The sequence below is a fragment of the Oxyura jamaicensis genome, chromosome 5, assembly GCF_011077185.1.
Source record: "Oxyura jamaicensis isolate SHBP4307 breed ruddy duck chromosome 5, BPBGC_Ojam_1.0, whole genome shotgun sequence".
NCBI lineage: Eukaryota > Metazoa > Chordata > Aves > Anseriformes > Anatidae > Oxyura > Oxyura jamaicensis.
Genome location: NC_048897.1, coordinates 2,465,724 through 2,487,357, shown reverse-complemented (window position 1 = coordinate 2,487,357; position 21,634 = coordinate 2,465,724). Strand labels below are relative to the sequence as shown.

At 38.7% G+C, this 21,634-nt stretch overlaps 1 protein-coding gene across 13 annotated transcripts in view; it reads left to right on the top strand.

The window, feature by feature from the left end:
- Positions 1–21,634, top strand: part of CELF1 (CUGBP Elav-like family member 1) — a 56,549-nt gene that overhangs the window by 8,512 nt on the left and 26,403 nt on the right. For 10 of the 13 annotated variants that reach the window (XM_035326743.1, XM_035326742.1, XM_035326741.1 and 7 more), the window contains exons 2-3: positions 6,416–6,454; positions 21,200–21,387. In XM_035326743.1, coding sequence (XP_035182634.1) covers positions 21,210–21,387 — 178 coding nt within the window. In that variant the 5' untranslated portion in view covers positions 6,416–6,454; positions 21,200–21,209. Of the gene's footprint in view, positions 1–6,030; positions 6,142–6,415; positions 6,455–21,199; positions 21,388–21,634 lie in introns of those variants that run through there. The other 3 variants (XM_035326731.1, XM_035326730.1, XM_035326733.1) reach the window with 3 other exon arrangements.

Sequence of the window (21,634 nt, the reverse complement as noted above, 5' to 3'; positions counted from 1 at the left end):
ATAAAAGCTGTTGAAACAGAAGTATTAAACTTCAGGAGGAAAAGAGTGAAAAGTGAAAGTTGAAAAGGATTTACGTTTGATATAAAAAGCTGAATCATATAGACAAATCACGGACAGGAACTGATATGGCTTTAATGGAGGAAGTCCATGGATTAAAAAATTGGGACAGTAAAAGTAATTGTATGGAAGTGTGTGCACACACTTCTTACAAACCGTAGTGTTTTCCTAATAGAAATACTGGGGCCCTCATCACTTGGGGCCTTCAAAACTAACAGGGATTCATGAGTAGAGAATTAAGAGAAATGCAGCACCTAGATCAGATGATGTAGTTCCGTGAGTAATTTGAATGAGCATATGCTGGTATTGCTCTCAAAAAAGCTTGTTCTGTCTTTCATGCGTTTACCCTTTCTTTTGTGCTGCCAAGAGCATTTGTGAGGTTGTGCAGTGAACTGAATCATGGAACAAGTCTGGGTTAAAACTACTATTTTCCTGTTGCTGGTAGGAGAGATCAAACCTGGATCACTTCCTTCCTCAGGTCCGTTATACAGAGGTGGGAATGGATGGCTGGGGAGGAGAGTTGTGCTCTATTCTTCTGGCAAGAGCAGTGACTTAAAATGGCTCTGCAGTAAGATTATCTTGACCTGTTCTTGTGCATTTTCTCCCAATTTCTTTCTTGTCTTTTCAAAGAGCTTATATCCAGTCTTCTGTAGAAACACAGTCCCCAAAAATTAGTTAAGAATTATGTTACCTGCAGTGACAAATACCATTTGGTCCTAGACAGGAAGGTACTAGGTATTGTCATAACATATTTCACCATTTATGTGGTATCTGATGCATCCTATATTTGATGCTGAGAAGCCTGCTGTTCTTTTTTTGGGAAGAAATTGGTGAACATTCATAACATGAGGATAAGGAGAAGATAATGTGCCATGTTGATTGTTAAACGTGAATTTTTGATTCTGGAAGTATGAAGTACCTTCAAATACAAGGTACAGAAACCCAATGAGAGAATGTGACAAGACATGTAAGAGGGTTTTGTCTGCTTTGTGTCCTTAAGTAGCCAAAACTGTATTTATAGCACTTATTTTGTCATAAAGTTTCTGGAGTCTCCTCCTGCTAGCAGTGGAAAGCAGCTGATGTCATTCTGTGCCTTCCAGGAAAAGGGAATGGAAAGAATTGATGGAGAAGTGAGTGAAGAAAATATGTGCTTGAAACTATGAGCAAGTTCTGAGTCTCCAGTTCTTGGCATAGCGCGTGGACGGTTTTGATCCTTCCCACCCTCCTTATCCCTCCCACTTCTCCTCAAAAGCCTGATTGGGTGACGGAGCCAGCCTCTGCAGCGGGGAACATTTCTGGGGCCCTGGGTAGAGCAAGGAGCGAGTGAGGCTGCCTTGGCACAGATGTCCCAGTGCATTAAACGCAAAAGATTAGCAGTCTGGATGGGGTGTTTCAGGGCCCCAAAATGAGCTTCAAGGGCAGAGTAGAAGTGGAGTAGAAGGGCAACTGAAGTTGGCTGGAAAAAGTCTCTGAATGTTCCTTAGATGTTCATGGCAAAGAATGACAACTAGGCTTCTTCAGGCAGAGAAAAGTTCATCTTAAGCATGGCACTACATCTGTGAACGGTACTCAGAAAAAAAAATGTTTCAGGGTACTGCATGTCATTATTGATGTGTTTTCAGTATGTTTTAGACTGAATTATTGCAGAAAAAAATGCGTTTCTAAAATATTTACAGTGGTTTTCATACTTCAGATGATATATAAAGATATTGAAGAGGCTGGTAAATATTGCAAAAAAAAGAAACCGTAACACTTAAAAGTGAGGACAAAGGAGAAACCTTCAGAAAGTTTGAGTGGAAGCTTGGGAAGAACTCCTTTGCAATGAAATAGATCTTAGTGCATTTGGGTTTTTGAACAAAAGTCAGGACATTCCTAAGTTAATGTTCCCACAGCAACGTTGTATTTGCCTCTGATGAAGAAATAGTATGAAATATTTTTGAAAGTTTCAGCTCTATACACTCGACGTTAAATCTCTTGCAGTGTTAGTGAAAATTACCTGTTTTAGAAAGTTACTTGAATCAATATTCTTTTTTTACTACAGAGCATTGATGCCAGTTCTTTGTGGAAATGTAAATGAGAGTAACTTGAGTGTTATATCCATTTATTTCTGCAAAGGACTTGGTGGTGTGCTCATTACCTAAATACATAAATAAATCACTGAGCTTATTTTTCCTCTTCGGTTTGCAGGCATGGCAATGTCAGGTTCTGCATGGTAGAGTTCATAGCAAGTATTTGTCTAGTATAAGCCTAGTAAGGGACACATAATTGTAAGGTAAATCACTCTTTCTTATTTGGGCTGCTTTGAAACAAAAATGAGTCTTTATCCTTCAACATTTTGCACATGTGGAATTTCAGGCCTACTCAATTTCTTACTTAGATTCTGAATTTTAGCAATTGGGACGCCTCAAAATAGTTTTCTGTCTGAAGCTGACAGTAAATTCTGGAAATGGTCATGTGCACTCTGTCCTCTTTTACATACTGGGTGCATCAGTACAAAATGGTGATGGAATTAGTTTCAGGATCTTTGTGAGGAGATTGGCCATAGATCTGGGTTTGAACCTATTCTCTCTTGGATTGCATGGAAACAAAGTACATACCTAGCTGTCATTATAACAGGCTGATTTCAACAAGGAGCTATGCAAACTGTGTTTATAAACATTACGCTTAGGAAAGTGAAAGTGTTAGTGTTTGAATCTTCTGGCTGAAATGGAGGAGGTTGTTAAAGCTTAGTGTTGTTGCTTCTAGAAGTAGGCACAGTGTTTAAGCTGAGAATTTTGCTTCTGTTCAGTACACCTCAAACTTTTACCCCTAATAAGACATTAAACTCTGTGCTACAGCTGGCAGGCCTTCCTGGGGCACGTGCAGAATCCATAAAGTAATCGGGAGATTTCCCATCCCCTTTTTTGTTCTAATCTGCGCTGATCCCCAAATGTGTACCTCTTTTATTCTTCGTTCTGTTCTTCCTATTGCATTTGTTAATTGAACAAATTTAAATTCTGACAGTTGACCAAGCTGTCATGAGTAATTCAACCGGTCTATTTACTAGCTGTACAGATTGTCCGGTAACCTGGGTGCAGATTAGTATTTTTGCCTGCGATGCTGAAGAAAATATTTGACAGCGCTGGCTGCAGAAATAAAGTGAGCAGGCACAGTGACTAGGGGCTGGCATCGAGCACGGTGCCGAGAGGTTTGGGTAGCGTCAAGATTGCAATGGAAGATAGGAAATTCTCAGATTAGAAAGTGTGTTTGTCTCCTGGGTAAATTTTTGGCACTGTAGGAGCCTCCAGGTCTGTCAGGTTTCTTCTTGCTATCTCTGTTGTCTTTCTGTCTCCTGAGTAATGTTTGCTAGAAAGTGGTGTGTACCTCCTGTGGGTTGTGACCCGAGCTGTGCAGTAAGTGAAACTTCACCTGCTTTGTATAGGCCTTCCTCTTCACAGCCCCTACGCTCCTATTTCCAAGTTTTTTATATTGGTACTTAAAAGTGTATAAAGCCACCATGAGGCCAGCCATTGATTTATGTGAGAGATGGTTGGCATCAGGATATATCTGAGATGGAGCTGTGTGGTCTGTTTTACCTGTTAGGCTCTTTAATTGTAAATAGTAGTCCTGACATCCCCCAGACATTAAATTCCTGGAAGGTGTAATCAGAAAGCAGAACTAACTGGTCTAGACAAGTGCTGACTGTGACAGTATTATCATCGATCAGAATCCATTAATTGATCCGGTAATCGCTTACAGATGGTCCTGAGTGCTGGGGAGACTGAAGTTTTCCCACTAAGTAGCAAAGTGGTATTGCTAGGTTTATTGGGCTCGTCTCCATCATCGAGTACTTAGTGGCTAGAGCCATATATTTTTGTTACCAGCTGCAGTTCTGTTTGAATTGTATGGCACACCAGAAGTTACAACTGTTTTTTTATCACCAGGAGTATGTTTTGTCACTCTTGGCTCTGGCAGGGCTAGGTGTTAAACCTTCCTTTTTCTACATGGACTTGTCGGGTGGCGTCATCGCTTCTCCCAGCTTTGCGTAGCAGAGGTTGGAAGCAGCATCTGGTGCGGAACATCAGTCAAGGAGGGTAACTGCTGGAAGAAGCATTGCTAAAGCCGCCACGTCCTTATTTATGCCTAGTAATTGTTTTGTTGTCCCCCCAAGAACCTACGCTCATGCAGCTATGAAAATAGTTAACTGACAGCCTCTAATGCTCGACTGGGGTCAGTCTGCAGTTTGCACTTAAAGCCTATTGCTGTGTCAGTTAATTACAGAAATTGCTCTGTTCCACACCTTGCTAGGTACATGTCAGCTGTACGTGCCTTCCTCTGAAGCATCCAAGTTCTGGCTTCTTTTGAGAAGAAATAGGGTTGTCAGATCCTTTGGCCCTTGGGCTAGGTCTGTCTGTGTAAACTTGAATAAAGTATTCAGTGGGTTTATGTTCTGCATGCAATTACCAGCCATGCTGAAACAATTTTGGTTTGAGAAACACTTACTATTTAAGAGCGTTCCCCTAGACAGGTGGTTGTCAGATTTGCTACTTGCTTTTATAAAGTTTTTATTGTATTGGATTTTCTTTGATTCAGTGAGATGTCTTATTTTTTCCAAAAGTATCAAGAGTTATAGGTTCCTCTGGCTACGTTAGCTGCACTTTAGTCTCCTTTGAAGTTTTTAAATTAGTTCTCTCATGTTGCATAGTTATATGTGCTAAGGGAAGGCTTTCTTTTCAACATTTAAAAAGTTGTTTACTGTTGTATTCTTAGGTATTTACGTGATCAGTGAGCTGTGTATTTCAGGTTTTACAGAAAGTTCATTATCCCAGCAATACAACTTGGCATTTGTGACAACTCCATAGGCCTTAAGTACCTTGCAAAGTCTGAGATTGAAAGGAGGAAAAAATAAAATTTGTATGACATGTTTTGAAGCTAGGGCCATTAGCAGGAATATGAGACCATGTTTTGACCGTAAATAAATATGCTTTAATTAAACTTCAAAAAAGCAGTGGAACATGGAAGAGGTGGAAGGAGGTGTACTCAGGTAAAATACTTGCCAGAATTGCTAAGTAGGAGGTAGTGCTATTCTGAAATGTTATGAATGTTTGTTCTGAATTCATTATTCTGAAACCAAACAAAAATGTAAAGTGTTCCATGACCAGTAGTCAGTTTTCAGTAATATTCTAGAAAAGATAAATGAACTCATCATTTTGAAAACACACATTAAAAAATTAAAATACACACTAAATTAAATTTCTCAGAATTCTTGGATTGTTTTTTATTTTTCTCATCTTAACTAGTATTATAAGAAAACTCAGTTTTTGTTATGTTTAGGCTTATGAGTTCATGTAGTGGGTATAATATTTAATTAAAACAATTGAATTAATTAGGAATGATTTTTAAAATTACAATAAAATAAGGATATAAAATCACAAGAGAGCTCTCTCCGGAAAAGAGGGCATGAGTACATGTGATAAATATCCAAATATATTAAAAGATAAGTTAGAGGACGATAAGGATCACTTACACTTCTCAAAGAATATAGAACAAAGGTTATGAAGAGGCCTGCAAAGCAGGGAAAATGTGGACACTCAAATAGCCTTGTAAAACTCTGCACATTGCAGATGAATGCTGGTTTTGGTTGTTTGCCTATAGGTATGTAAGCAGATGTAGATTTTTTGTTAAATATTGCTAGACAGACATAAATGTAGTTCTGCAAAATAGCATTCAACCTAGGAGGAAGCAGAAAAGAAATTCTTAATAAATAAATACTTCCAAAAGTTGTGTTTCGATGTATGTTGGCTCTTGTTGTGGGTCAACTGTTGAGTAGCATCCCCGACTTATGAGATGTTAGTGCAAAGAGTTTGTATAGTTCATGTTTGATTTGTTTAAGAAATAACACTTGTTCCTTGTGGTGTTCTTTGTGTTACCTAATTCAGAGCTTTTTTTCATACACTTCCATCTCTACCATCTTACATTAGAGTTCACATCTGCAGGGTCATTGTTATCTGTTAGTGCTGCTGCTCTCAAACTGTACTGTAGGTTAGGACTGTGGGCGCTGCTGATGTTAGCACTGCTTCTGTCTTGAAATGAAAAGCCACACAGGTAGGAGAAGTCCCCAGAATAGTAATAGGAAACTAGAAGACATCTGCTGCCCCTTTCTTTTGTACCCTTCCACTTGTTCCCTGTATGTTGAAATGTGCAATCTATTTATTTTAAGTCTAAACAAGATTGTTACCACCGTATGATAACTTGTTACAAGAAATGGGCTTTACTTTCACACTTCTTAGCTGTTCGCAAGATGCAGTTCATGTTGTAATGATTGTTATTATGATTCTAACTCAAGAGTACTCAATGTTTCTTGTTTCTTTTCTTTTAGAGTGAAGACTGGAAGTGTTAGAGAGGTGCGTAGCTGCAGGTATGAACCAACTACAGTTTCCGTCCCTCAGTTGCTTATTGGAGCTTCCTTTCAAAGGTTTAGAGAGAAGTTGTTTTTACTTTCAGAGATATGTGGCCATTTTCTACTGCAGTGAGCAATAATATTAATTCAACCTTAAGCTCTTTGCAATTTCCTGCCCTTGTGCTGCTAAAGGGAGTTGGAAGTGTTAATAGCTTAGGACTGCAAGTACCGAATAACCATGCTTCTTCAGCGCTGTATGTAAATAATTTTATAAACACAAGTAACTGCAAAGTAGAAATGTGTACTTTCATAGTTATTTCTTGGACAGAATAAATCTCAAGTTCTCTATGCTACATGTAACTCTAAAGGTATTGGTTGGAAGAACTCCATGTGGACTGAGACAAATTTCATGATGTTCAGCATAACAGGAACACGGTTGAATGTGAAAATGTTTGGAGCCAAATGTGAGGATCTTCTGGTGCAGTCCTGTTAATGTCTGAAGTCTAGCAAGGGTCTAATTTCATGAGCCAATCCCCCCTTCCTGCTTTACTCAGTTCCCAGTGCTGATTAGTTGATGGTGCCTGGTTCTCATGATAGTTTGACTGCATGATCAACAGTCCGCTTGCTAACCCAATTAAAATCTCTCTCATGATCAAGTTGGTTTAGTGACTTGGATTGATCGACACTCCTTTGACCACACAGTAAAAAAAAGACCAGTGTCTGTAACTGTGCAGCTTAGGACAATTGACCTGTGACTGCTCTGTTAAGTAACACTATGCTCAAATTGTGATGATTGTTGCTGTTCTGAGAATTACCTCTGCTATAGCAGAAATTCTTCAGATGTGCTTTAGCGTACAGAGAAAGGAGGCTTTTTAATAAGGAAATAATATACTAGCCTTGTCATTTATCAACTCTTATACACAATGCTGCTGACAGCTTTACCAAGGCCCTTAAGAGATGAAAAATGAATGCTTATTTCAGTTACAGTAACAGTAGATCCTTTCCCTGCCATTCTCTTAAATCTAAAGTCCCTACAAGAAGGGGAAACAATGGCACTGATTGATGTACCTGTAGATATTAGGCAGTTAGTGACACTGCAACAAGTAAGAGTGGATAGGAAGGATGTGTTCCTTCTCTGATAGGTCCTTATCCAGTAACTTAGAAGTGTGGGTGGAGAGCAATGTCCCCTTACCGGCTTTGGCATGTTGACTTGCTCGTCCTGTCAAGACAGAAAAAAGAGCCAGGAATATCTGTGGAAAAAAATGGCCAGGGGCAAACACGTTGCTGAAGAAAGCAGAACAAAATAAGATGTGTGGTCATTGGAAAATTATGCATAACTTGATAGCTCGTACAAGATGCCAGTCCTGCTGGCTAGTCTGGCCAGGTGTAGTGATGGAGAGAGAGCATGGGACTCTGACAAAACCTCCAGTAAGGAGCCTCTGAGCCCTGCCTGTGTTCTGGGCAAAGGCTTCAGAGGAAATACAGGTCCACTTGTCCCATGTAGATCCAATTTGGTAAGGTCTTAAGGTCTTAATTATATTAATATATTAATCCAAATTATATATATGCATTGCTTATTATACATACCAGTATAAAATGCCTCTTATGATGAACTGAATAAATTAACTGCACAGAGATGAATCAGGGTAATACTGTCCAAATTCTGATCAGGGTCTGGTGCAGAGAATTAAACTAAGGAGGAGTCAGCTTTGCTTTGAGGTGAGGAATCAGTTGGCCTTTTAAACAGCACTTGCCTTTGTTCCACACTTTTATTGTAGCTGCTGTCTCCAAGCAGACAAGTTTTTGAAATTGAGAGTTTACTCTGAGACTTGGGATTGGTCCTGGTATTTGGAAACTTTTATCCTACACTTTGCCAAAGCAAACTAAACAGTTATTCTTCTTGTCAAGTATTGCTGTTTTAAGAGGGCCTTGTGAGCACTGACAGTTTCAGGAGTGAGGAACTCCTACCTTCTGTTACACTTGTCAAATCTACGTGCGCAAACAAATTTGCCTTAACACTGTTCAAATGCCCTGTGAATAGAAGAGAGAATGGTCATACCTCTTGCTGCGCTGGCCCTCCTTTAGGATGCTGCTTTTGTTTTCCTGAAGGTAAAATAATTAACTGTTTGGCACCCCTATGTCAAAAGCCAGGGGAAGTCATGCCTTGTCGTGGGACTAGCCAGTGCACTAAGTAGAAATGATTATTGCAATGATTTCTATTTTAACTGTGTATTACACTCTGCTGGAGCTGTCTGAGCTGCCTGTGAACTTTTCAGGTAATGTGTAAAGCAAAGTTTTAGATAAAATGGGAGAGAAATAATGTTTTGTTTGTTTGTTTGTTTTTTAACCGTAGTGTAATGTCAACTGTTCATGTTTTGTAGTTGGTGCTATTAGAAGAAACAATTTAAGATTAAAGGACTTGTCAAAACAGCTTGCATGGCTGTTCTGATTGCTGCAAAGGACAATGAAACTTGAGACTTGTTGCTTTGTTTAGTCTGAAAGGTCTCTTGAAACTTAAAAAGGAAGGGGGGGGAAAGCCTCTATCATACTTGTACAAGTTTTTAAAACAGAACTGGCTGCTATTCTAAAAACTATCAGGAAGGAGAGGCCTGTAAATTATTCAATAATACCAAGTTTGTTCCTTTCAGTTAAGATTGTTATGTTTCTGGAGTAAAACAAACAAAAAACCTCACTCTCTGACCAGTTCTTACTTCCTCTAAATTCTTTACACAAACACTTGGTATGCTACTTGCAATAAACCTCAGCCAAAAGTATTTCTCGTGGGGTGATAGAACAGTCTTCATATGTGGTATTGTCCTGGCGCTGTACAGTTGGTTCTGTAGTCTCCCCTGGGTCCCATATGCAACTACACGGCGGTGCTCTGTGTAAACATAGCTGGTTGGCTTACTCCTTGTAGCTCTGCGGTGTGTTTGGCTTGGAGAGAAGCAGACTGTTCAGAGCTTTCCAGGACTCAGTGGATTTCAAACTCCTTAGCAGAAGTATAATTTCTGGCCGTGTTTCAGTGGCAGAAAACTAACATAAAATGTGTAGTTGATTCTTTTTAAAGAATTCTGCAAATATTGCCGAGGTGACAAAATGTTTGTTTTCAGTGCATCTTCTTGACTAAGTCTAGAGCTGCAGATTCATGTTATATAGGGAGAGACAGCAAAACTACAAGGCTCTTTGAAACCAGATTTCTAAGTCTTGCCTGTGTTTGGATCTCCTTCAACTTCTTACACTTATAAAATACTTCCACAGAATTGTTTGCAGGGTTGTTCCTTAGACAAAAGGCTGAAATGCGTTAAGGTGAACTCCTGGCTGTTATCACAGACAGAAAGAGGGGAAAGGTTCCTCTGCTTTCAGGGCCTGGTAGCTTGCAGGCATTAGTATTCAAATTCTTTTCTATGGCAGACTGGGCATTGAAGTACAGATGTTGTATACCATCCATACTTCCAATCTGAACAAGTCAGAATTCAGTTAATAAACAGGAGGGAAAAAAAAACAGAACACTTCAGGCAGCAGCAATGTTTTGTTCTGTTTCCATTTCCTTTTAGTAGTTCTGTAATTTCACAGGGCAGAGATGCATGTCCTCGCTTCTTGTAGTCTTATTTCCTGCCTTGTCTCCTGCTCTGTGTTATATTGCTGCCTTTATTTCCTCTTCGTATTGTTGTGGCCGAACTACTTTTCCTAATTTCTCAAGGTGTTTTTCTGTCTATGTTGCCAGCATGTCCACAGGTCTTTCAGATCTCTTAGGTATTTTTCTGTAGTTTTTCACTTCCAAAATATGGAAGCATTGTTATGTTCTAGCATTGTAATGATTAAAAACTCAAAATGCTTCCCAAACCATCCGCTGGAATTTTGGCTTTTTTTTTTTTAATATTTTTATTGAAATTGTCTTTTTATGTCTTTCAGTATAAATAAAACAGTACCTGAAATTTTACATTTATTGACCAAAAAAAATTAAAACTGAGGCTAACAAGATTAAATCCTTTATAGTTTTTCAATGGCTATATGCCTTCGTAAACAACAAGTTGGCAATGAGACGAAGAAACCTACAAGCATCTGCTTCAAAAGCAGTTGCCCTGGGATTCATATATCAACGCTGCTTCTTCATATCAATTATTAATTGTGAAGTGTCTTGCAAACAGGGATAAACATGTGATGATTACCTTGTCTTTGGTTTGACAAAATTAATTATTCTAGGGAGCCTGCATTAAGGCTTGCCATTATCTGTTCTACAAGTACAGCTGCTCTAGTAGGTTGTCATGTGTTAATTGCTGCAAATTCATGATTTAGCCTTTTGGCAATTTGTTCATCTGCATATATGCCTCGTGTCTTTCATAGTTCATAGAATTCCTCTTCAGCCAGGTCTTTGTCTGCTTTGCATCACGTAAGTTTTGCTGTGCTTTTTTATTTTTATTTTTTTTTACATTTTTAATCCACTACTACTTCTACCATCAAGAAACGGCTGATAAAGCTGATTTTTGTCTCCCTTTCTATTCCTTCAGTCTGAAGAAAAATGAGGAAATATGCCAGATAAAATTAAGAAATAAAACTTACCTGGGGGAGACTGTTATATTTTAATGAAAATTAACAGCTATATTTTATGTATCTTAGGGAGCAGGTGTTAGAAGGAAACAGTTAAGCAACAAAGAAAAGGTGGAGTTCATCAGTAAATATTTTAATGTGAAGTTTTTCCTAACAGATTTATTTATTTATTTATTTCACTGTGTTGTTTTAGTAGAATATTAACCTGATGGTGCATATGTACTCTCCTTGAAAACAGGGTGGGCAGGTACTAGCTGCCTTTGGAAAAATGCCAGTATATATTGTCTGTCACTGTAAATGGCACTGTTGTGGACTGTGATAGTTCAAATCATTTGGAGTTTGTCTTTTAAAAAAAAAAGAAAGGGGGTATGGATTCTGAAAATAATAGTTGTGATTTGTCTTTTTTTTTTTCTTTTTTTGAGTAACTGCAAACCAGAGAGCTTTGGAGGCTCTCAGTTTGCTTATTCTTCATTGCTCTAGGTTAAGAAATTCTGTGATTGGAGGTAGGTGTTAGACAAGCCCAAGCCGTTGTCAGGAAGCAGTTCCCTGGCCAGTCTACTTGTTTCTTCATTTTTGTAATGCCTATGCAAGGATTTCTAGTGTCATCACTGAAGCAGCAGACACAGCTGTGGCAGGTCAAGCACTGGATAAACAGCCTCATGCTGCTGTGTTAGCTGATGGCTGTGTCCTAAGAAAGTAGAAGGGTAGCGTTGTGCAGCTGTTCTGCCCTAGAGAAGCAAGGCATTGTCCGCAGAGCTGTGGGTTGCTCATGCTGCTGAAGTCTGATACCCACAACCCCACTAGTATATTCACAGCATGCTTGTGTTTCCCTGTTCAGGCAAGCAGATGAAGACAATGAAGGGAAAATTGCAGAAGTTTGGGAGCCACAGTCTTGAAGGCTGTGACCTTCACTTATCTGCAGTAAGAGGGTATTAAGGCTGATAATTCAGCTTCTTCTGAGTTGTTGTTACTAGCAGTTATTCCCAGAGCTGTACGTTGTTGCAGGTGTTTTTTTTTTTAGGCTTCTCGGATTTGAACAAATGGTGTAACCTGCTTCCTGGTAGATAAGCTCTCATGTTGCAGAGCTGTCATCTCCCATTTGGTGTAGTCCTCCTCAGGAGGAAGCCACATATTGAGTATACCACAGATTGAGTTTGTCAGTTACATGCTAACATACTGAAAGCAATCGCAAGGCATTTTAAAAGAAAGGAAAATGAATATATGCTGATTACTGTCCGTGTTGCAGAATTTCTGAAGGCCAGAGTTGTGATTTATTACTTATTTTTGTTGCTTATGAAAACATTTGAATACATTGCTGGTAATAAGTTAGCATTTTAAATTAGCATTTACATAGTATATGTATAGCCCAGCTTTTGAGTAGTTTTAACAGCACAACTTTTTCCTTTTTCCCTCTAGTGCTTTTTGCCCTTCCTTTCTCCCAATACGCATGCTTAGGATCTTTGACATGTTCCAGGCTTCCTGCCTTCCACAGTTATAGAGGGTAATAATCTGTACTGTTTGTTTTCACCTTGTCACCACAGAACTGACCCAGTAATCTCCCAGCCTCTGTTTTCAGCTTATGAAAACCTCACCTGTTGTGGGTTTGTCTGGTAGCTTCCAACTGCTAGTCCAGTCTGTCCTTGCACTCATGTGAGTTTATTGTATCTGCAGTATCCTGCCAGCCAGGAGTTAAAAAATCTACTACTCTTTGCATGAAAAAAACATCTCCTTTCCTCCTCTGATGTATCAGCCACTAAGATTTTGCTTTCTTACCTGCCATTTGAAAAGTTAGTTAGCTTAAAGACATTATCTACTTGCAAAAATAGGCCACATGTGACCTATTTCAGCTGATACACGCATTCACGTCAGTGCTTGTTTCAAATAAAAGCCAGAAGGATGACATCTAGACTTGTCAGTCCAATGAGCATGTGGCAGTCAGTGGAGAACTGCCTGGCTTCACATTGGCATAGGGTAATACTGTATATACACATCTTCCCTATCTGTTTTTACTCTTATGTTAAAGTCAAAGAGAGTTCTGTCAGAGCACTGTTTGATTCCTGGACTTTTCTGTTTGTACTTCCAGCAAAACAATGGCTTAAAGTCTCTGACCTGTCTGAACCCTCACTCAGTGTTGTAGACGACTTCGCTGGTGCCCTTTTGAAGAGCCCGCACACTAATGCGTGCATCCCAGGGAACAAACACGAGGGACTGGATGGCGGTGTACTGTCTGTACAGTCTGCTCCAGTCCAGAAGTATCTTGATTGATCGATAGAAAGCAGTTGGATTAGTTAGGTTTTTATTAGCCTGTTTTTAAAGAAAACAATGCACAAACCTTGATCTTTCCTGAAAACTTTCGAATTCACTGTTCATTAAAAAAAAAAAAAAATAGGCAGAGCAGTAAACATCTCAAGGCATTGAGTCCCTAAGCATTAAGTGAATGTGACAGTGCTTTGACTAAGTCAAAACAAAACAGTCAGCTCCTTTCCTTTGTCCAGCAGTGTGCTGGTAGCTCTGAACTAGTCTTGCTGTTGGCTGTTGAAGACATTAAAGGCTCTTGAGTTTCACTGGGTTTATTGTAAGGAGGTAAGATACATCTGTAGGAAGAGTTTTTTTTTAGTTCTGCTTGTGGAATGTCTTGTCATGTTTGTTGTATGGGTCAACTAACCAGAGCTTAGGTTTATTGTCTAGCAAACAACGTTCTCATTTCTTTGTGTCTAAGGAAAGCATCGCTGCATCCTGATTGCCCTGTATAACAGCTGGAAGCAGAGGAGCTAAGGGAAGTAGCTTGAATTTTTACATCAGGTCTGTACAGAACTGGGGAAAAATAGCATTCTTTTCTATCACAGTTTGTAATCCTGATGGTACTCTGAAAAAGCATCTTCAAGTGATAAGTCTTTTCTGACCAGCTTAGTTCAGAACTGCTTTCCACAACCAGCTTAGACAGGTATTGGGCTTTATATGCTGTTTTCACACATCAGATTTGTGTTCGTGGTTGCCACAGAGAGGCAACTGTGTTTTTAATCCACACTAAGTCTTCACTATTTTCACATGAAGAGTTTGTACTGGGTAAGTTGACTTAGAAAGGCAAAAAGTTGTTTCTAAGGAACTTGAGAAGTGCCACATTGGACTAGTAGAGTGCAGTCTAGATTTGTGTTTTGGTTCTGATAATGTGTAGCACAGTGTGCATTGGACAAACAGATCTAAAATCTTAATAATGATTGATTCGTTTGTGTTTAAAAGTGAGATTACTTAGTAGTTCCTTACTAATGTTAGCTAGAAGGTGGTAGGTTTTTATGTCCAGTATTTTGATGCATATAACCTATTGGTTATCTGTTTGTTTTTTAAAAAAGTGGGAATTTTATATAAATGTGCACTAGATAGAAGTGGAAAAATATATCCCTGTAAACAACCAGTGGTGCTCAAACCCTGTCAATGTTTTCTAAAATTACAAAACTCACTGCCCCTAAATATTTCATCTATGAACTTAGTAAGAAGTGTTCCTTCTTCCATGTTTCAGACTTGCCTTTGCAACTCTCTCCAGCTTTAGTTATCTGAATATGGGAAACTACAACTGCTTAGTGAAATGAGTGGCAGGAATTTTGTTTAAAACAAATGTTGCATCACAGTAAGAAGGCAGGAAGAACAAAGATTTCAAAAGAATAATATGTATTTAAGGAGTCGTATAGCCAATTTAAAAGATGATGTATATGCATGTGTTTTTGTCTTTCTATAAACTCCACCATTTAGACTTCATTAGTAAAACAAATGTGTTGAGGTGTTAGTGCAATCCTTTACGTTCTTTTCCAGAAAGATAACCTCATTCTCACTTGAGAAAATAGGGTTTGTATAATTTATTTTGAATAATCTGTCTTTACACTCTTACTTGATAGTAAGCTTAGCTGCAATTTTATTTTTTCTCTTTCTAGGAGTGCTTATGTAGAAAAAACATGCTAGAGGAATAGGTGACTTGCTGCTTCATCTTCTGGCAGAGAGCCGGGAGTCCTGGGGGTTGTTCAGTCAGACAGAAGTTCAGAATTTTTTTATTTTTTTTTTTGATCTTTCATAGAATTAATTGGAGTAGAAGCCAAAGGTAAACAGGGTTTCATTCACAAGACAGAAATAGATGAAGAACATCTTGATTTACCTCAAATAGCGTGGTCCCCAGAAATATTTTGAAGAAACATACAAACAAACCCTTACATCACAAGCTATTTTTAGAATAGATTTTACTTAAAATCATGCTAGCTCTAGAGAGTATAAAGGATTTAAATGCTCTCAGCTATATGCCGAAGAGCGAACACGGTGAAATGGATATTTCCGAGATAAAAGCAGTTGTCTTCCTCTCCTATTAATTTTATCTCAGAATTTCTATGAAAATCTCCTATACATGAAAATGGTTTTCAGGTAAATTAATCTGAATTGTAAGTAACCCAAAACTTTATTTATTTTGATGGTAAATTTAAGATTCTCAGTGTATCGGATTTATTCCTTGTGAACTCACAAGGAATAACTGTTACAGAGATTGCCAGAGAAAGAAACTGCACCTTCGGCTAGTAGGTAAGGGGCTTTTTGTACCTATGGAGATATGGGAAGACATTTTGGGTTCCACACATGCTGAAAGTATTCTGTGGACGTGCTTACATGATCAACAAAGAAACAATAAAATATTGACAGGTAGTTACTGTATTTTGGTGTGTGTAACCTAGGGGTTATCTGCTGAAAAAACAAAACTGCAATTCAGCAGCGCTGTAGGGATCTGGATATGCACAGATAATACAAGGGGAAGTTTATTCTAGGACCTGTCTCCTTCAAAGCTTCACAGTGTCTGATTTCCCCATAGCCTGCATCCTTTCCCATAGCTTGCTCTCACCATCCCAGGAGTCCCTCAGCTTCAGAGCTGTGTATGTTGTCTGAGGTTCAGATTGTATAAAATAAAAGATGGTATTATCTCTAGCTTTCACTTAATTGCTCATTGAAATGAATGAGGCTTTCTTAGTGAAAGAAAATACTGCACTTGGGTTTTGGGTTTTATTTTCAAGTTTGGTGCCCAAAGATGGGATGTAATTCTTCAAGCATAAAAATAAAAGCAAAGCTTTCAACATTTATGCCTTACAATCTGAGGAATTTATATGATGATATATTCTGCAACATACCCTAGGGCTTCAGAAATATATATTTTTCTTAAAAAAGTGAGATTTAATCTGTAGTATGCAGAAGTTTTTAACGTTCATATTGTCAGGTTAGCACCATGTTTAAATTTGTAGCTACAGTACATAGAGCTTGGAATGTCAGACATTGTTTCTATTATCCTTTGAATAGAAACTTTGAATAGAAACAGTCAAAGAATGGGTCTGGAAGCCAACAGGAATTTGACATCTGAGCAAAAAATAAGTGTGTTTAGCTGTCTAATTTTTCTTTCTTTGTGAGCAATGGCTAGGATGGCTTTTGTGTTTTTATAATTCCAAAGAAATAACCTCTTTGCTTTATTCTTCCAACTTCTATGCAGTAGTGAAATACCATCTTTTTCCACTCTTTCTGATATTTTTACAAGACAAGTCCAGAAATGTTTTATTCTCATCAACTTGATTCCTTCAACTAAATAACGTTAAAAGAAAACTGTTCTCTATACTACTGTTTTGTCACTGGAACTGCCATCATTACTGTGGAATTATGGCACCTTGAAGCATGGAGTCTTGGCTAACGTCCATTGAGATATTTATCCACCATTCTAGTATTATTTTTTTTTCCTTCCCTCAAATTGTACATAACAGCATGTGAAATATTTTTGGCAGAGTTTTTCATTAAATGAAGGGAGTGTATCAGAGGATAAAAAAGTATAATGAGAATTAGAAATTATTATGTAGCAGGATAATTGTACAAAACTAATGTTTTAATGAGCAAAACCAGAAAAACTTTGACATGGAGTGTACCAGTGACTTGGGAACTTTTCTGTCTGTATCTTGTTGCATTTTTGTTTTAATGGAACAAACGAATGTGCTTTCTGTTTAGGGGAGCAGAGAGATGTGTAGGTAAAAGCAAATCAGAATGACGTAGTGATTTAAGCTGATAAATCTCAGTAACGTTTTGGAAACTCATTTTCTAGAGTATCTCATACCAGCATCATTTTTCATCAAACCTACAATGACTATGGCTGCTGGAGGATTTTACTGGCTGCTTAAAAAATCTAAGGATGAGAGGTTTTCTGTTTGTCTTTGGTAAGACTAGAATTCACAATGCTGAGCTATAGAATCATATAAACAATGGAGAGAACCCCAGTATATCTTCTGCTGCTGTCTAACCATATAAATCTGAAGTGTTTCTCTTTGTGGGTTCATTTTAGAAAAATCCATAAAGCGGGCCTCAGGCTGAATTCAGTGCTTGAATATGATGTGTTTTACACAGGATGGCATTTTTCAAGTAGGAGGCCTGTGAGATGTGTCTGAAGGTAGATACTAACAATTTACTGAAAGCTAGTAAATTGACCGGTGTTCCACAGTACCTACTTGTGTGCTTATGCCAGTGGTGCCTAGCAGGTAGCTTACACCTTCTCGTTAAGGAATAAGCTTCCTTGCATTTACCACATAGTAAGAGCATGTGTGAAGTAGTTACTGCCGAACATCTGATGTGTGATAAATTCAAACCCTCTCTTATTTTGCAGTAACTTATGTCTCTCTATTACAAGGCCCAGCTCACTGTAGGCAGAAGATGGGAAATGTTCTGTCTTTCAGAGGTTGGAAATGGTTATTTATCTAAAAAATAATAGATATGCTCTAATTGTGCAAGCATAAAGAAAGCTGGTATACTGGCCAGTCTAAATAGCTGCAGGTACCTGTTGCAGTCATTGACAGACAAGAAAAGCGGTCATGGTTGACCCAGTATGTGTTCCTTGATGATGCTCTAAGAGTTTATTATGGGGTTGTATTGGCTGTATGCGTAAGGCTTATCTGGATTTATGTTGGACTTGAGCTAATCACACCACTTGGAGAGCTTGGACACACCCAGCTGGCTCTGTAGCACACTCTGCAATCAAATATTTCTGCATCTCACAATGTGGTATTAACGAGATTATTTCCCCATTAGTTTGAGTACTGGAGGCTTAACAATAGGTCTGTATTATGCATATAATTATTACACCTCACAGTTGCTCGATGAACATGTTATTCCTGTTTTAGTGATGAAGAAGCTAAGGTGTTACAATCAGTGTTTTCAAAGTTTTTACAACAGTTTTCAACAAATCACTGCTAGGAACAGTATAAAAACAGGAATGGTATTACCACTAGACCTCTGTTTTTCCCTTTCTTCATGTCTTTATGTCTCTGGATTTACAGAACCATGATGGGCAAAGTGTTGTTTCCAAAACAATGGATGTTTTGCTCCTCTAAAGAGGAGTTGTTGAAGTTCTGTGGGAGCTGGGGATTTTTGAGTTAACAGACCTTAGCTTTGATTTTTTTTTTTGTCAGATTCATAGAAACAGTTGGCATTTGTCTGCCTAGAATTCAAGAGAGTATCAAAAATGACACAAGATGGAAAGAGTGAGATCATTAATTGGACATTGAAAATATTTGTGGTGAAGGAACCTTTTGACTACATGCAATGAATTGTCCACCTTCATACTGGTGAGATGGGAACTGCCTGGATCTCAAGGCCTTGAGCTGCCATTTTGGGAGGCAAGGAGTTAGTTGGGTATGGAAAGACTGCAGTTTGTATTCTTTCTGCTCTGTTACCCATCGCTATCTTCATGGATCTGACACTCTGTTTATCTGACAGTGCACTCAGTACTGCTTCGCCAGGGAAAATTGCACAAAACAAGCCCAGTGCATCAGCATTTTCATTGTGTATTGAGCTGAGCCTCCCTTCACATGGTCACATCCCCTTTTTAATCTGGGATTCCATGTCCCTTTCCCAGTCCAGCCTGTTTCTGTGGTGTCTATTGCTGGTCTCTCCGAGCTTCTGTTTCTGTGGTTTGAGTGTTTTTTGTGTGGCTGAGTGTTAAGACCTGCAGGACTTTTGGAAGTGCGTTGTTTAGGGGTTAGGCAATACACTGAGTTAGTATTAGTAGTTTGTGACAGACTGAGGTGATGGCTGCGTTCAAGTTGGATTTCCTCCCGGAGATGATGGTGGACCATTGCTCCTTGAATGCTAGCCCTGTGTAAGTAGTTTATCTTTCATGTCTAATTTTATAACTGAAGTGAGAGTTGGAACTGCTGTCTCCGAAGCCAATGCTATCTAATCAATTCCCCTTGCCGTGGGGAGGGGAAGAGGGATAGGGGAGTCTGCAAACTGTTTTCTTGAGAAAACTATAGCGGGCACTGAGAGCTGATACTGGATTCTGGACAGAGGAAAAAGTGGTTAATTTGGGGGATGAGGGTAAGGAGGAATAAAGCTATTTGATGGTACTGTTTACGTGTATGCTGTATGCTACATGTGCTGATGTTCTAAAATCAGTTATTAAAATGAATTGTTGGGAGAACAGTTCCAGTTCTTTCCTGTTAATGATTCCATACTAAACCTCTTAATTAGGAATGAAGGATTCCTTGAAATCCTCTGGAGGTCATGTTGAAAATTGCTCACTTAACAGGGGACTGGCAGTGCTCTTGAAACTGTCTGTGGGAGAGAAGGCAAGGCTGAAAATTATTACTGGAAGAGGTTAAGTGACTTCCAGTTGTTCTCATTTAGAATGAAAAAGCATGTAGTTTACCTCTTTGTAAAAGGTATTCTTTATGTTGGATATTTGAAGAGATGCTGACTCTTTCAGAGTGGAAAAGTTGAGTAGTGAAAGGATTTATGAGGATAATTCCCTTCCTTTCTAGTAAGAAGCTGTGTGGTTTCTGAGGTCAGTTCATACGGTTATAAAACTTTGGCATGAATTCTTTATCATACTCTGGACAGCAGCATATTGAGAAGGGAAAAAAATAGCTAAACGTTACTTGGTTTTGAAATTTTTCTAAAAATTACGTTGAGGGAGAAATGTGGTTGCCTATAGTAAATAGTGTTCCTGTCATTGCCTGTGATGTAATAAGCCATTGAAAAAGAATCTTTAAAAAAGGAAAAAAGCAGAGATGAAGAGAGCTGACTACTCTGGAAGAAGGCCACTGTATCCTTCAACAATGAGCTTGGGGACCGGGCTGGGGGAATCATTGCATGGTTACTGTTCTGGTCCCCGTGTTCTTTCTAGATTATGTAGGAGTTGGCCAGCAATTTTAGCCTACTAATCACTAGAGCTTCAATAGGATGTCGTTACAGTCTTCCACAAAGATAGGTCCTGTGGTATACCAGCTTGTGACTGCCAAAAACAAGACCTCACATTGTACTCAGCAAACAGTGAGGAGTCAATACAGAAAGCAGCGTAGGGCTTTCAGGTAGCTGGGTAAAGTATAACAGTTTTATTGACAGGCTTTAAATGGTTCATACAGCTACATGTAGTGCCTCACATACAGCTCCATGTAGTGCCTTGAAACCTCTTGAAGAACCCCATAATCAAAACTTGTGTGTTGTTGTAATCTAAGAAGCGATTCTCTTTCTGTGTTAGCACCCTACTGTTACTCGGCTTGATTTACTCTGAGACTGAGATTGTCCAGGCCCAACCTGTTCATCTGCAACCTGAGCCTTTTTTTTCCTCCAGATATTGTTGAAAGCTGCCTAGTTTCACAAAGCACTATATCATTGTAAATCTTTAACAAGACTTCTCATTGATTCAGTTGTTCCAATTTTTCTGTTTTAAGTTGTTTTTTCTACCCCAGGGTATAGTTCCAGATAGTCATCTTTAAACATACAAAAATGTTACCCTCATTTATGCTGCTTATTAATAAAGACACTAGTCTGCGAGTAGAAGGAGTTTAGGTTCCTTCCACTTGCAGTTTCTCTGTAAAATTTTATAGGATTGAACTAGTGATACTTTTCAGTCATCTCATCAAACATTTCCTGAATCCCCAATGCCTACATTATAAGAGCATACGTTAGGAGAAATTTTAAACAATTGTGTAGAGTAATTGGTTTCCAAGTATATGACTTGCCAGTGAATGTGAATAAAATTTCTGAATGTTCTCTTGCTATGCAGGACTGTTGATGTCCAGGAGTCTCTTTGTTTTAATCGTACATGTTTATATATGTGTAGAAATATATTTTTAACCTCACTATAAACATGCTGCTTCTAGCTGCAATGACATCTAGAATCTGTAGGAAGTGATATAACAAATTCCGTGTTATTTTTCATAGCTCAAAGAAAATGAATGGCACACTGGATCACCCAGACCAACCTGATCTAGATGCTATCAAGATGTTTGTGGGTCAGGTCCCACGGAGCTGGTGTGAGAAAGATCTAAGAGAACTTTTTGAACAGTATGGTGCTGTCTATGAAATCAATGTCTTGCGGGACAGGAGCCAAAACCCTCCTCAAAGCAAAGGTGAGAACTGTATTTCTCATGTTAGGCTTGGGGTCTCAGCTGCTTTTACACAGTTCCAATCTTAGCTGTATGCTTGGGCATGCTTGAAGAGTACAGATTATAAATACAGAGCAGAACATCTAATAAATATTGTGTTGCTCCAGAGCATTGTTATGATATGGGCAAAATCTTGCTGGAAGCGTCACAGTTTCAGACAAAATACAAGACCGAGGTTTTGTTTTTTTGTATATATCAAATGCTTAGTACC